At 47.7% G+C, this 15005-nt stretch overlaps 1 protein-coding gene across 1 annotated transcript in view; it reads right to left on the bottom strand.

The window, feature by feature from the left end:
• The window catches only part of LOC120017970 (putative thiamine transporter SLC35F3), a 30143-nt gene extending 15466 nt beyond the window's left edge, over positions 1 to 14677 (bottom strand). Inside the window, exons 1-2 of the mRNA XM_038960930.1 lie at positions 14474 to 14677; positions 12476 to 12586 (exon numbers count right to left, since the gene is read on the bottom strand). Of these exons, the coding sequence (XP_038816858.1) occupies positions 12476 to 12586; positions 14474 to 14620 (258 nt within the window). The 5' untranslated portion in view covers positions 14621 to 14677. The remainder of the gene's footprint in view (positions 1 to 12475; positions 12587 to 14473) is intronic.
• Between the last annotated feature and the right edge of the window lie 328 nt (positions 14678 to 15005).

The following is a 15005-nucleotide window of genomic DNA, read 5'->3' as shown; positions in this document are numbered from 1 at the left end:
TCCTTTCCTGCAGCCGTTCACTCTTCCTTTCCTCCAGTCATTCCCCCAGCCTTTCCTCCAGTCATTCCCCCTGCCTTTCCTCCAGTCATTCCCCTGCCTTTCCTCCAGTCATTCCCCATTTCCTTTCCTTCAGCCGTTCCCCCTGCCTTTCCTCCAGCCATTCCCCATTTCCTTTCCTCCAGTCATTCCCCCCTTCCTTTCCTCCAGTCATTCCCCATTTCCTTTCCTTCAGCCGTTCCCCCTGCCTTTCCTCCAGTCATTCCCCATTTCCTTTCCTCCAGTCATTCCCCCTGCCTTTCCTCCAGTCATTCCCCCTGCCTTTCCTCCAGTCATTCCCCATTTCCTTTCCTTCAGCCGTTCCCCCTGCCTTTCCTCCAGTCATTCCCCCTTCCTTTCCTTCAGCCGTTCCCTCTTCCTTTCCTCCAGTCATTCCCCCTGCCTTTCCTCCAGTCATTCCCCCCTTCCTTTCCTGCAGCCGTTCACTCTTCCTTTCCTCCAGTCATTCCCCCAGCCTTTCCTCCAGTCATTCCCCCTGCCTTTCCTCCAGTCATTCCCCCTGCCTTTCCTCCAGTCATTCCCCATTTCCTTTCCTTCTGCCGTTCCCCCTGCCTTTCCTCCAGTCATTCCCCATTTCCTTTCCTCCAGTCATTCCCCCTGCCTTTCCTCCAGTCATTCCCCATTTCCTTTCCTTCAGCCGTTCCCCCTGCCTTTCCTCCAGTCATTCCCCATTTCCTTTCCTCCAGTCATTCCCCCTGCCTTTCCTCCAGTCATTCCCCTTGCCTTTCCTCCAGTCATTCCCCATTTCCTTTCCTTCAGCCGTTCCCCCTGCCTTTCCTCCAGTCATTCCCCATTTCCTTTCCTTCAGCCGTTCCCATTTCCTTTCCTTCAGCCGTTCCCCCTTCCTTTCCTCCAGTCATTCACTCTGCCTTTCCTCCAGTCATTCCCCCCTCCTTTCCTCCAGTCATTCCCCCTGCCTTTCCTCCAGTCATTCCCACTGCCTTTCCTCCAGTCATTCCCCCTCCCTTTCCTTCAGCTGTTCCCCCCTTCCTTTCCTCCAGTCATTCCCTCTTCCTTTCCTTCAGCCGTTCCCCCTTCCTTCCTTTCATCCAGTCAAGTCCCCCTTCCTTTCCTCCAGTCATTCCCCCTCCCTTTCCTTCAGCCGTTCCCTCTTCCTTTCCTCCAGTCATTCCCCCTGCCTTTCCTCCAGTCATTCCCCCTGCCTTTCCTCCAGTCATTCCCCATGTGTGTGTGTGTGTCAGAGTGACAGAGTTTGTGTTTGTGCGTGTGTGTGTGTGTGTATATGTTTGTCCCTGACTTCCACTTTCCCCTTCCTTTCCTCCAGCTGTTCCCCCCTTCCTTTCCTCCAGTCAAGTCCCCCTCCCTTTCCTCCAGCCATTCCCACTTCCTTTCCTCCAGTCAAGTCCCCCTTCCTTTCCTTCAGCTGTTCCCCCTGCCTTTCCTCCAGTCATTCCCCCTGCCTTTCCTCCAGCCATTCCCCCTTCCTTTCCTCCAGTTAAGTCTCCTTCCTTTCCTCCAGTCAAGACCCCTTCCTTTCCTCAGAGTCATTCCCCTCCCTTTCCTCCAGCCGTTCCCCCTTCCTTTCCTCCAGTCAAGTCCCCCTTCCTTTCCTTCAGCCGTTCCCTCTTCCTTTCCTCCAGTCATTCCCCCTGCCTTTCCTCCAGTCATTCCCCCTCCCTTTCCTCCAGTCATTCCCCCTCCCTTTCTTCCAGTCATTCCCCCTTCCTTTCCTCCAGTCAAGTCCCCCTTCCTTTCCTTCAGCCGTTCCCTCTTCCTTTCCTCCAGTCATTCCCCCTGCCTTTCCTCCAGTCATTCCCCCTCCCTTTCCTCCAGTCATTCCCCCTGCCTTTCCTCCAGTCATTCCCCCTTCCTTTCCTTCAGCCGTTCCCTCTTCCTTTCCTCCAGTCATTCCCCCTTCCTTTCCTCCAGTCGTTGCCCCTTCCTTTCCTCCAGTCATTCCCCCTGCCTTTCCTCCAGTCATTCCCCATTTCCTTTCCTTCAGCTGTTCCCTCTTCCTTTCCTCCAGTCATTCCCCCTGCCTTTCCTCCAGTGATTCCCCCCTTCCTTTCCTGCAGCCGTTCACTCTTCCTTTCCTCCAGTCATTCCCCCAGCCTTTCCTCCAGTCATTCCCCCTGCCTTTCCTCCAGTCATTCCCCCTGCCTTTCCTCCAGTCATTCCCCATTTCCTTTCCTTCAGCCGTTCCCCCTGCCTTTCCTCCAGTCATTCCCCATTTCCTTTCCTCCAGTCATTCCCCCTGCCTTTCCTCCAGTCATTCCCCCTTCCTTTCCTTCAGCCGTTCCCTCTTCCTTTCCTCCAGTCATTCCCCCTGCCTTTCCTCCAGTCATTCCCCCTGCCTTTCCCCCAGTCATTCCCCATTTCCTTTCCTTCAGCCGTTCTCCCTGCCTTTCCTCCAGTCATTCCCCATTTCCTTTCCTTCAGCCGTTCCCATTTCCTTTCCTTCAGCCGTTCCCCCTTCCTTTCCTCCAGTCATTCACTCTGCCTTTCCTCCAGTCATTCCCCCCTCCTTTCCTCCAGTCATTCCCCCTGCCTTTCCTCCAGTCAATCCCACTGCCTTTCCTCCAGTCATTCCCCCTTCCTTTCCTTCAGCTGTTCCCCCCTTCCTTTCCTCCAGTCATTCCCTCTTCCTTTCCTTCAGCCGTTCCCCCTTCCTTTCATCCAGTCAAGTCCCCCTTCCTTTCCTCCAGTCAAGTCCCCCTTCCTTTCCTCCAGTCATTCCCTCTCCCTTTCCTTCAGCCGTTCCCTCTTCCTTTCCTCCAGTCATTCCCCCTGCCTTTCCTCCAGTCATTCCCCCTGCCTTTCCTCCAGTCATTCCCCATGTGTGTGTGTGTGTCAGAGTGACAGAGTTTGTGTTTGTGCGTGTGTGTGTGTATATGTTTGTCCCTGACTTTCACTTTCCCCTTCCTTTCCTCCAGCTGTTCCCCCTTCCTTTCCTCCAGTCAAGTCCCCCTCCCTTTCCTCCAGCCATTCCCCCTTCCTTTCCTCCAGTCAAGTCCCCCTTCCTTTCCTTCAGCTGTTCCCTCTTCCTTTCCTCCAGTCATTCCCCCTGCCTTTCCTCCAGTCATTCCCCCTGCCTTTCCTCCAGCCGTTCCCCCTTCCTTTCCTCCAGTTAAGTCCCCCTTCCTTTCCTCCAGTCAAGTCCCCCTTCCTTTCCTCAGAGTCATTCCCCTCCCTTTCCTCCAGCCGTTCCCCCTTCCTTTCCTCCAGTCAAGTCCCCCTTCCTTTCCTTCAGCCGTTCCCTCTTCCTTTCCTCCAGTCATTCCCCCTGCCTTTCCTCCAGTCATTCCCCCTCCCTTTCCTCCAGTCATTCCCCCTTCCTTTCCTCCAGTCATTCCCCCTCCCTTTCCTCCAGCCGTTCCCCCTTCCTTTCCTCCAGTCATTCCCCCTGCCTTTCCTCCAGTCATTCCCCCTTCCTTTCCTTCAGCCGTTCCCTCTTCCTTTCCTCCAGTCATTCCCCCTGCCTTTCCTCCAGTCATTCCCCATTTCCTTTCCTTCAGCCGTTCCCTCTTCCTTTCCTCCAGTCATTCCCCCTGCCTTTCCTCCAGTCATTCCCCCTTCCTTTCCTTCAGCCGTTCCCTCTTCCTTTCCTCCAGTCATTCCCCCTGCCTTTCCTCCAGTCATTCCCCCCTTCCTTTCCTGCAGCCGTTCGCTCTTCCTTTCCTCCAGTCATTCCCCCAGCCTTTCCTCCAGTCATTCCCCATTTCCTTTTCTCCAGTCATTCCCCCTGCCTTTCCTCCAGTCATTCCCCCTTCCTTTCCTTCAGCCGTTCCCTCTTCCTTTCCTCCAGTCATTCCCCCTGCCTTTCCTCCAGTCATTCCCCCTGCCTTTCCTCCAGTCATTCCCCATTTCCTTTCCTTCAGCCGTTCCCCCTTCCTTTCCTCCAGTCATTCACTCTGCCTTTCCTCCAGTCATTCCCCCCTCCTTTCCTCCAGTCATTCCCCCTGCCTTTCCTCCAGTCAAGTCCCCATTTCCTTTCCTTCAGCTGTTCCCCCCTTCCTTTCCTCCAGTCATTCCCTCTTCCTTTCCTTCAGCCCTTCCCCCTTCCTTTCATCCAGTCAAGTCCCTCTTCCTTTCCTCCAGTCAAGTCCCCCTTCCTTTCCTCCAGTCATTCCCCCTCCCTTTCCTTCAGCCGTTCCCCCTTCCTTTCCTCCAGTCAAGTCCCCCTTCCTTTCCTCCAGTCAAGTCCCCCTTCCTTTCGTCCAGTCATTCCCCCTCCCTTTCCTCCAGCCGTTCCCCCTTCCTTTCCTCCAGTCAAGTCCCCCTTCCTTTCCTCCAGTCAAGTCCCCCTTCCTTTCCTCCAGTCATTCCCTCTTCCTTTCCTCCAGTCATTCCCCCTTCCTTTCCTCCAGTCATTCCCCCTGCCTTTCCTCCACTCGTTCCCTCTTCCTTTCCATCAGCCATTCCCCCTCCCTTTCCTCCAGCCGTTCCCCCTTCCTTTCCTCCAGTCATTCCCCATTTCCTTTCCTCCAGCCATTCCCCCTTCCTTTCCTCCAGTCATTCACTCTGCCTTTCCTCCATTCATTCCCCCTTCCTTTCCTCCAGTCATTCCCCCCTATTTTCCTCCAGTCATTCCCCCTGCCTTTCCTCCTGTCATTCCCCCTTCCTTTCCTCCAGTCATTCCCCCTTCCTTTCCTTCAGCCGTTCCCACCCACAGTAATGTCTGTTACTGGTGTAATGGTGAACACAATGCAAAGACACACACAACCACCTGCACAAAAACAAACACAGTCATGATAATCATATACTATCTGGTCCAGGGCCCAGTGCTTTCCAATCAGCAAAGACAGTCTCCCATACAGGAAAGGATTGATGGGCTGTGTGTGTGTGTGTGTGTGTGTGTGTGTGTGTGTGTGTGTGTGTGTGTGTGTGTGTGTGTGTGTGTGTGTGTGTGTGTGTGTGTGTGTGTGTGTGCGTGCGTGTAATGACTAGGGACTTGGCTTGGGCCAGTGGAGTGGATTAGCACTGCATTAGAGAGGTGTCAGGAAGATAAACATTCCATGTGGTTATGCCTGGTGCTTCATTTGTAAATCGGGAGATGCCGGAACAAAAAGTGAGCGTTAGAGTGGGGTGAGTTGGGGGCTCTGAGGTACCGGAACGAATGAAAACATTTAAAAAAGGTGCCGGATCCTGTTCTGGCAGGATGTGGCTCAAATTAAGCACTGGTTACGCCTGGACAGAGCCAAGGGGTACAATGGGTAAACCCCCCCACCCCCCTCTCTCTCTCTCTCACCCTCAGCATCTCTCTCTCACCCTCTTTCTCTCTTTCTCTCACCCTGTTTCTCTCTCTCTCTTTCTGCAGTGCAGGCTGCCTGCCTTTCAGTCACCTCTCTAGCTACATAAAAAATAGAATGACCTGCCAGGTCAACCCATTACGCAACGTTGACTTGAATGGGGATGTCCATTCTCTAGAAACGCCAGCTATGTCAGTCACATAGAAATACAATGACTAGGGACAACGCGCCTCATACCATGGCAATTTGACTGGAAGACCCATGGGTATACTCAATATGGCTGACATGGTAATTTGACTGGAAGACCCATGGGTATACTCAATATGCTGACATGGTAATTTGACTGGAAGACCCATGGGTATACTCAATATGGCTGACATGGTAATTTGACTGGAAGACCCATGGGTATACTCAATATGGCTGACATGGTAATTTGACTGGAAGACCCATGGGTATACTCAATATGGCTGACATGGTAATTTGACTGGAAGACCCATGGGTATACTCAATATGGCTGACATGGTAATTTGACTGGAAGACCCATGGGTATACTCAATATGGCTGACATGGTAATTTGACTGGAAGACCCATGGGTATACTCAATATGGCTGACATGGTAATTTGACTGGAAGACCCATGGGTATACTCAATATGGCTGACATGGTAATTTGACTGGAAGACCCATGGGTATACTCAATATGGCTGACATGGTAATTTGACTGGAAGACCCATGGGTATACTCAATATGGCTGACATGGTAATTTGACTGGAAGACCCATGGGTATACTCAATATGGCTGACATGGTAATTTGACTGGAAGACCCATGGGTATACTCAATATGGCTGACATGGTAATTTGACTGGAAGACCCATGGGTATACTCAATATGGCTGACATGGTAATTTGACTGGAAGACCCATGGGTATACTCAATATGGCTGACATGGTAATTTGACTGGAAGACCCATGGGTATACTCAATATGGCTGACATGGTAATTCTATTCAGGGGCGCAACTTTAATTTTTTTTAATCCATTCGGATAAACACCCCAAACAGCCAACCTACCCAGTGAAAGTTGCGCCCCTGAATACATTTCTATGGTCAGTTACCTCTCTACAGAGATTTGTTTCTCTGAGAAAGCCTGCTGCTTTGCTGCTTGGTTTCCTGGGACATGGACCCCTCAGTGATTGGACACGGCAATTTGTTTTCCTTTCTCACACACTGCTGCGTCAGCAAACCCAAGGTCAGGGAATGGGGAAATGGACCAAGACTGGGTCTGGGCTCTGCTGAGGCAGTCCGTCACTCCCACCACTCCACCACAACACCAGGCCACACTCACAAAAGACCTTTAACCCCAAGGGCTTTTCCTAGTTCAATAAAGGTTCAATGAAAAGACAGAACTCCAGCTGAGAAATGTGTGTGTGACTGATTGGGTTAGAACCTGGGTGGGTCTCGTGTGCTAGCTTGCTGAGCTAAAGCCTAGGTAAGGTTACTCTCACACCTCTCCATAACAACCTAAAACTACAGGAGAGAGATACAGGACTCTGAGATACAATATACTCAGAGATATACAGGTAACTGCCAAAATAAAGGAAACAGTTGAGTAAATGAGGGATACAAAGTGTATTGAAAGCAGGTGCTTCCACTCAGGTGTGGTTCCTGAGTTAATTAAGCGTCATGTTTAGGGCCATTACTTTGGCCATTATTTTGTCTACCATGGCTATGTCCCCACAGGATGACAACGCCCCCATCCACAGGGCCCGAGTGGTCACTGAAAGGTGAACATGAAAACGATGTAAACCGTATGCCATGGCTGTCTCAGCCACCAGATCTCATCCCAAATGAACACGTTTCCCACCATCAACAAATCACCAAATGATGTCGTTTCTCGTGGAGGAATGGTGTCACATCCCTCCAATAGAACTCCAGACAATTGTAGAATCTATGCCAAGGTGCATCCTTTATTTTGGCAGTTACCTGTACATGCAGTGCATTCGGAAAGTACTCAGACCTCTTGACTTTTCCCACATTTTGTTACGTTACAGCCTTATTCTAAAATAGATAAAATTATTTTTTGCAATGCAATAATTAACCATGTCTATGTGTAGATTAGAATAAAGGCTGTAACACAACAAACTGTAGAATAAGTCAAGGGGTATGAATACTTTCTGAAGGCACTGTAGGTACAGTATGGGAGAGATGCCATCCCTTATATACCATTCTCCTACTGACAGCTATCCACCCACCTCACCCATGAAATAGCCCAAGCTAAGTACCAGAACACTGTCATACTTCAAAGGGATGATTGGATTCTCCCCAGCCTCTCCCCCTCGTATCCTCTCCCCTTCTCTCTTCATTTTCATATGAAGGAAAGCCCATCCAAGATCCTCCGCATTACTGCAGACATCAAAACACTGCAATACCCATCAACAGTCAGAGAGAGAGAGTAAGAGAGAGAGAGGGAAGACAGGAGGGAGGAGGGAGAGAGGAGAGACAGAGAGGGAGAGAGAATTAGAGGGAGAGAGAATTAGATAGAGGGCGAGAGAGAGCAAGAGAGAGAGAGAAAGAGAGAAAGAGACAGGAGTCATGGGGGAGAGATGGGGGAGAGAGAGGGAGAGAAAGACGGGAAGAGTGAGAGAGTGTGAGAGAGAGAGAGAGAGAGAGAGAGAGAGAGAGAGAGAGAGAGAGAGAGAGAGAGGAGACATGGGGGAGAGATGGGGGAGAGAGAGGGAGAGAAAGACGGGAAGAGTGAGAGAGTGTGAGAGAGAGAGAGAGAGAGAGAGAGAGAGAGAGAGAGAGAGAGAGAGAGAGAGAGAGAGAGAGAGAGAGAGAGAGAAAGAGAGAGGAGACATGGGGGAGAGATGGGGGAGAGAGAGGGAGAGAAAGACGGGAAGAGTGAGAGAGTGTGAGAGAGAGAGAGAGAGAGAGAGAGAGAGAGAGAGAGAGAGAGAGAGAGAGAGAGAGAGAGAGAGAGAGAGAAAGAGAGAGAGAAAGAGAGAGGAGACATGGGGGAGAGATGGGGGAGAGAGAGGGAGAGAAAGACGGGAAGAGTGAGAGAGTGTGAGAGAGAGAGAGAGAGAGAGAGAGAGAGAGAGAGAAAGAGAGAAAGAGAGAGGGAGAGAAAGACAGGGAGAGTGAGAGAGTGTGAGAGAGAGAGAGAGAGAGAGAGAGAGAGAGAGAGAGAGAGAGAGAGAGAGAGAGAGAGAGAGAGAGAGAGAGAGAGGAGACATGGGGGAGAGATGGGGGAGAGAGGGAGAGAAAGATGGGGAGAGTGTGAGAGAGAGAGAGAGAGAGAGAAAGAGAGAAAGAGAGAGGAGACATGGGGGAGAGATGGGGGAGAGAGAGGGAGAGAAAGATGGGGAGAGTGAGAGAGAGAGAGAGAGAGAGAGAGAGAGAGAGAGAGAGAGAGAGAGAGAAATGGGAGGATTACTCAGAGCTTTCATCACAGACGGGGGTAGTGAGGGATAATGACAGGAGGGAGAGAGAGAGAGTGAGAGAGAGAGAGAGAGAGAGAGAGAGAGAGAGAGAGAGAGAGAGAGAGAGAGAGAGAGAGAGAGAGAGAGAGAGAGAGAAAGAGAGAGAGAGAGAGAGAGAGAGAAAGAGAGACATTCCGATTAGGTGTTTTCCTTCCAGATCTTCCCTCCAGTTATTCACACAAACAGTACATACATACACACATTCATTCATTTATCCGGATTAGTCACAGTGAGATCAAACATATTTTGCAAGAGAGACCTGAACTCGTATTTATAAAACGTATTTTTATTTTTTATTTTTTGTTATTAAACCTTTATTTAACCAGGAAGGGCTCATTGAGATTTAAAATCAATTTTCAAGAGCGTCCTTGCCAAGATAGGCAGCACCAAGTCATTACAAAAATTACAGACAAACAACATGAAAAATTTCAAGTAATCTAGTAAAAACCATAGAATTCACAAGAGTATAACAAAATCAAAAACAGCAAATTAAAAACATTGACAGGTCAGGGAATCAGTCTCAAGATCATTCATCAGTGATTTAAAAATACCAATCGGGACAAGTTCTTCCAGTTTAAAAGTATTTTGTAAGGCGTTCCAAGACGATGAATACATATAAGAGGGCTGATTTAGGATCAGTTTGACCATTGAGATCATAATGAATACGATTATATGGCCAGGGGGACCTGATGCTAAATCAGTCTTTCTACTCTGAATACGGGGACTGCCTGGGACCTAGTTAGGGAGGTCTAAATGTAGGCTACGGATTCATCGGGACAGAGGTCTGTGTGGGACATCATTTTTGGTACCGTGATTTTTTGTCTGGGCTGCTTCAAATGAGTTTGAGCCCACTCCTGTGAGATTGCATACTGCAATACAACTATTATACAATAATTTGCGGGAATAAAATAATATTTTTATCCCGAATTTGTCTGGGTGGGTTCCGCTGGTGTACAACAATCTTTAAGTCATACCACAGGCTCTCAATTGGATTGAGGTCTGGGCTTTGACTAGGCCATTCCAAGACATTTAAATGTTTCCCCTTAAACCACTCGAGTGTTGCTTTAGCAGTATGCTTAGGGTCATTGTCCTGCTGGAAGGTGAACCTCCGTCCCAGTCTCAAATCTCTGGAAAACTGAAACAGGTTTCCCTCAAGAATTTCCTTCAATTCTGACCAGTTTCCCAGTCCCTGGCGATTAAAAATATCCCCACAGCATGATGCTGCCACCACCATGCTTCACTGTGGGGATGGTATACTTGTGGTGATGAGAGGTGTTGGGTTTGCGCCAGACATAGCGTTTTCCTTGATGGCCAAAAAGCTACATTTTAGTCTCATCTGACCAGAGTACCATCTTCCATATGTTTGGGGAGTCTCCCACATGCCATTTGGCAAACACCAAACGTGTTTGCTTATTTTTTTCTTTAAGCAATGGCTTTTTTCTGGCCACTCTTAGTTGAATTAATGGTGCTCCGTGTGATGTTCAAAGTTTCTGATATCTTTTTATAACTCAACCCTGATCTGTACTTCTCCACAACTTTGTCCCTGACCTGTTTGAAGAGCTTCTTGGTCGTCATGGTGCCGCTTGCTTGGTGGTGCCCCCTGCTTAGTGGTGTTGCAGACTCTGGGTCCTTTCAGAACAGATGGACTTTATTATAGGTGGACTTTATTTAACTAATTATGTGACTTCTGAAGGTAATTGGTTGCACCAGATCTTATTTAGGGGCTTCCTAGCAAAGGGGGTGAATACATACAGTATGCACGCACCACTTTTCAGTTTTTTATTCGATTTTTTAAAACAAGTTATTTTTTTAATTTCACTTCACCAATTTGGACTATTTTGTGTATGTCCATTACAGGAAATCCAAATAAAAATCAATTTAAATTACAGGTTGTAATGCAACAAAATAGGAAAAATGCCAAGGGAGATGAATACTTTTGCAAGGCACTGTATCCAGCAACTTACTTATAGCTCCTTTTCAGAAAACCTTTGGTGCTGAAAGGTACATTGTTCATTTGACAAACTCTCTCCCAGGGTGACGCCGAGGTCCAAGTTCATTAACAATTATCTAACAATGACCCTTAATGAACTATCCCCCAGCCCTGACGGAGCAGTTACATTCACTTGAAAGCAAATGTTTTTTTCTGCACTGCAGTACAGGTTATCTTCTGAATGCCCACAACTTGATTGAGTTTACCTGGCTTAATGGAATAGTCCCAAAACTGTCAACAGTATTTAAAATACTTAAAATAGTATTTGAACCCAGGTCAGTTCCCCATGCCCTCAACTCTTCTGAACCCAGGTCAGTTCCCCATGCCCTCAACTCTTCTGAACCCAGGTCAGTTCCCCATGCCCTCAACTCTTCTGAACCCAGGTCAGCTCCCCATGCCCTCAACTCTTCTGAACCCAGATCAGTTCCCCATGCCCTCAACTCTTCTGAACCCAGATCAGTTCCCCATGCCCTCAACTCTTCTGAACCCAGATCAGTTCCCCATGCCCTCAACTCTTCTGAACCCAGATCAGTTCCCCATGCCCTCAACTCTTCTGAACCCAGATCAGTTCCCCATGCCCTCAACTCTTCTGAACCCAGGTCAGTTCCCCATGCCCTCAACTCTTCTGAACCCAGGTCAGCTCCCCATGCCCTCAACTCTTCTGAACCCAGATCAGTTCCCCATGCCCTCAACTCTTCTGAACCCAGATCAGTTCCCCATGCCCTCAACTCTTCTGAACCCAGATCAGTTCCCCATGCCCTCAACTCTTCTGAACCCAGATCAGTTCCCCATGCCCTCAACTCTTCTGAACCCAGGTCAGTTCCCCATGCCCTCAACTCTTCTGAACCCAGGTCAGTTCCCCATGCCCTCAACTCTTCTGAACCCAGATAAGTTCCCCATGCCCTCAACTCTTCTGAACCCAGATCAGTTCCCCATGCCCTCAACTCTTAATACTTAATACTCTTCATTCCTTTGGGGAACGCAGGGCTCCAGCACAGACAGGGTTTAGGCTGCTTCCCAAAAGGCACCATATTCCCTATGTAGTACTACTTCTGACCAGGGCCCATAGGGCTAAAAAATAGTGCACTATAAAGGAAATAGGGTGCCATTTTGATGCAAACTAGCCTCTAACCCAATATAGTTTTTAATAGAAAGGACGTGTCAGAGTCTGGGAGGCAGGGAGCCATTAGCCTCTGGTTCATCCAGGTTAAAGCCCACTAGAACAGGGAATCCAGGACACACAGTTAAATACTGTCTGCTGTAATTTAATTAGGTAGGACCTAACTAGTCCAACTGAGACTGAGTCTGTGGTCTTCATTAGGTAGGACCTAGCTAGTCCAACTGAGACTGAGTCTGTGGTCTTCATTAGGTAGGACCTAACTAGTCCAACTGAGACTGAGTCTGTGGTCTTAATTAGGTAGGACCTAGCTAGTCCAACTGAGAATGAGTCATTGGTCTTAATTAGGAGACATTGGTCTTAATTAGGAGACATTTTTATCTAGCCCTGAAATGAACTCTTATCTACTCATACCTGGAGGAATCTCCAGTCTGAATGTTATCTCTTCGTAGGTTCCCTGGACATCTCCTGACAGACTTTGTGCATCACACACACGCACGCACGCACGCACGCACGCACGCACGCACGCACGCACGCACGCACGCACGCACGCACGCACACACACACACACACACACACACACACACACACACACACACACACACACACACACACTGTAACTCACCCTGACCCCCATGAAGCGGTCTCTCAGTACGATCCAAGAGAGCAGGAATACGAAGGCCTTGTTGCAGCAGAACAGAGCTGACACGTCTGTGGTGTTGATCTTCCTCAGGGCCTGTGTTAGAGACAAGATCACGTCACAGCTTAAAATCAATTCGCCAAATTGCTAGATTTTCGGTGGTGTAGTTGGCTACGTGTGTTTTTGAAGCAGAGGATCAATAGTTTGAGTCCAGTAAGGGGACAGGGATGGTGAAGGAAGCTATACCGCTAAGCTAGCACTAGAGGTCGACCGATTAATCGGAATGGCCGGTTAATTAGGGCCGATTTCAAGTTTTCATAACAATCGGTAATCGGCATTTTTGGACTACCTGTTACGGGAGTGCAGCAACGAGCCAAGGTAAGTTGCTAGCTAGCATTAAACTTATCTTATAAACAATCAATCTTAACATAATCACTAGTTAACTACACATGGTTGATGATATTCCTAGTTTATCTAGCTTGTCCTGCGTTGCATATAATCAATGCGGTGCCTGTTAATTTATCATCGAATCACAGCATACTTCGCCAAATGGGTGATGATTTAACAAGCGCAATCGCGAAAAAAGCACTGTTGTTGCACCAATGTGTACCTAACCATAAACATCAATGCCTTTCTTAAAATCAATACACAAGTACATTATTAAAAAAACTGCATATTTAGTTAATATTGCCTGCTAACATGAATTTCTTATAACTAGGGAAACTGTGTCACTTCTCTTGCGTTCCAGTGCAAGCAGAGTCAGGGTATATGCAGCAGTTTGGGCCGCCTGGCTCGTTGCGAACTGTGTGAAGACCATTTCTTTCTAACAAAGACCGTAATTAATTTGCCAGAATTTTACATAATTATGACATAACATTGAAGGTTGTGCAATGTAAAAGCAATATTTACACTTAGGGTTGCCGCCCGTTCGATAAAATACGGAACGGTTCTGTATTTCACTAAAAGAATAAACGTTTTGTTTTCGAAATTATAGTTTCCGGATTTGATCATATTAATGACCTAAGGCTCGTATTTCTGTGTGTTTATTATGTTATAATTAAGTCTATGATTTGATAGAGCAGTCTGACTGAGCGGTGGTAGGCAGCAGCAGGCTCGTAAGCATTCATTCAAACAGCACTTTACTGCGTTTGCCAGCAGCTCTTAGCAATGCTTGATGCACAGCACTGTTCATGACTTCAAGCCTATCAACTCCCGAGATTAGGCTGGCAATACTAAAGTGCCTATAAGAACATCCAATAGTCAAAGGTATGAAATACAAACGGTATAGAGAGAAATAGTCCTATAATTCCTATAATAACTACAACCTAAAACTTCTTACCTGGGAATATTGAAGACTCCTGTTAAAAGGAACCACCAGCGTTCATATGTTCTCATGTTCTGAGCAAGGAACTTAAACGTTAGCTTTCTTACATGGCACATATTGCACTTTTACTTTCTTCTCCAACACTGTGTTTTTGCATTATTTAAACCAAATTGAACATGTTTCATTATTTATTTGAGACTAAATTGATTGTATTTATGTATTATATTAAGTTAAAATAAAAGTGTTCATTCAGTATTGTTGTAATTGTCTTCATTACAAATATATATATAAAAATAGGCGAATTAATCGGTATCGGCTTTTTTTTGGTCCTCCAATAATCGGTATCGGTATCGGCGTTGAAAAATCATAATCGGTCGACCACTAGCTAGCACAGTGACACCTGTTACACCTGCAGGCACTATACAATACTGTCACAGTCCCTAACCTGACACACACACGCGCGCGCGCACGCACGCACGCACGCACGCACGCACGCACGCACGCACGCACGCACACACACACACACACACACACACACACACACACACACACACACACACACACACACACACACACACACACACACACACACACACACACACACACACACACACACACACACACACACCCCCCAGGATGGGAGGAAAGCAGCACAGTACCTGTAGGTACAGGTAGTTGGTGAGGATCCACAGCAAGCCAAACGGAGCCACCTTAGTGAAAAACACCTTGGCTGTCAGCCCGTCGTCCCCAAAAAACCGACAACACTCCCTAGAGAGGAACACACACAGATGAACACCCACAGGCATGCATGCACGCACACACACGCACACACACACACACAAAAACACACACACAAAAACAGACACACGTGCACAGTACACAGGTACATGTACAGTTGAAGTCGGAAGTTTACATACACTTATGTTGGAGTTATTAAAACTCATTTTTCAACCACTCCACAAATTTCTTGTTAACAAACTATAGTTTTGGAAAGTCGGTTAGGACATCTACTTTGTGCATGACACAAGTAATTTTTCCAACAATTGTTTACAGACAGATTATTTCACTTATTATTCACTGTATCACAATTCCAGTGGGTCAGAAGTTTACATACACGAAGTTGACTTTGCCTTTAAACAGCTTGGAAAATTCCAGAAAATTATGTCATGGCTTTAGAAGCTTCTGATAGGC

This window comes from Salvelinus namaycush, chromosome 22 (assembly GCF_016432855.1).
Source record: "Salvelinus namaycush isolate Seneca chromosome 22, SaNama_1.0, whole genome shotgun sequence".
NCBI classification, from domain to species: domain Eukaryota; kingdom Metazoa; phylum Chordata; class Actinopteri; order Salmoniformes; family Salmonidae; genus Salvelinus; species Salvelinus namaycush.
Note: the sequence above shows the minus strand (reverse complement) of the source record. Positions and strands in the feature narration are given on the sequence as shown.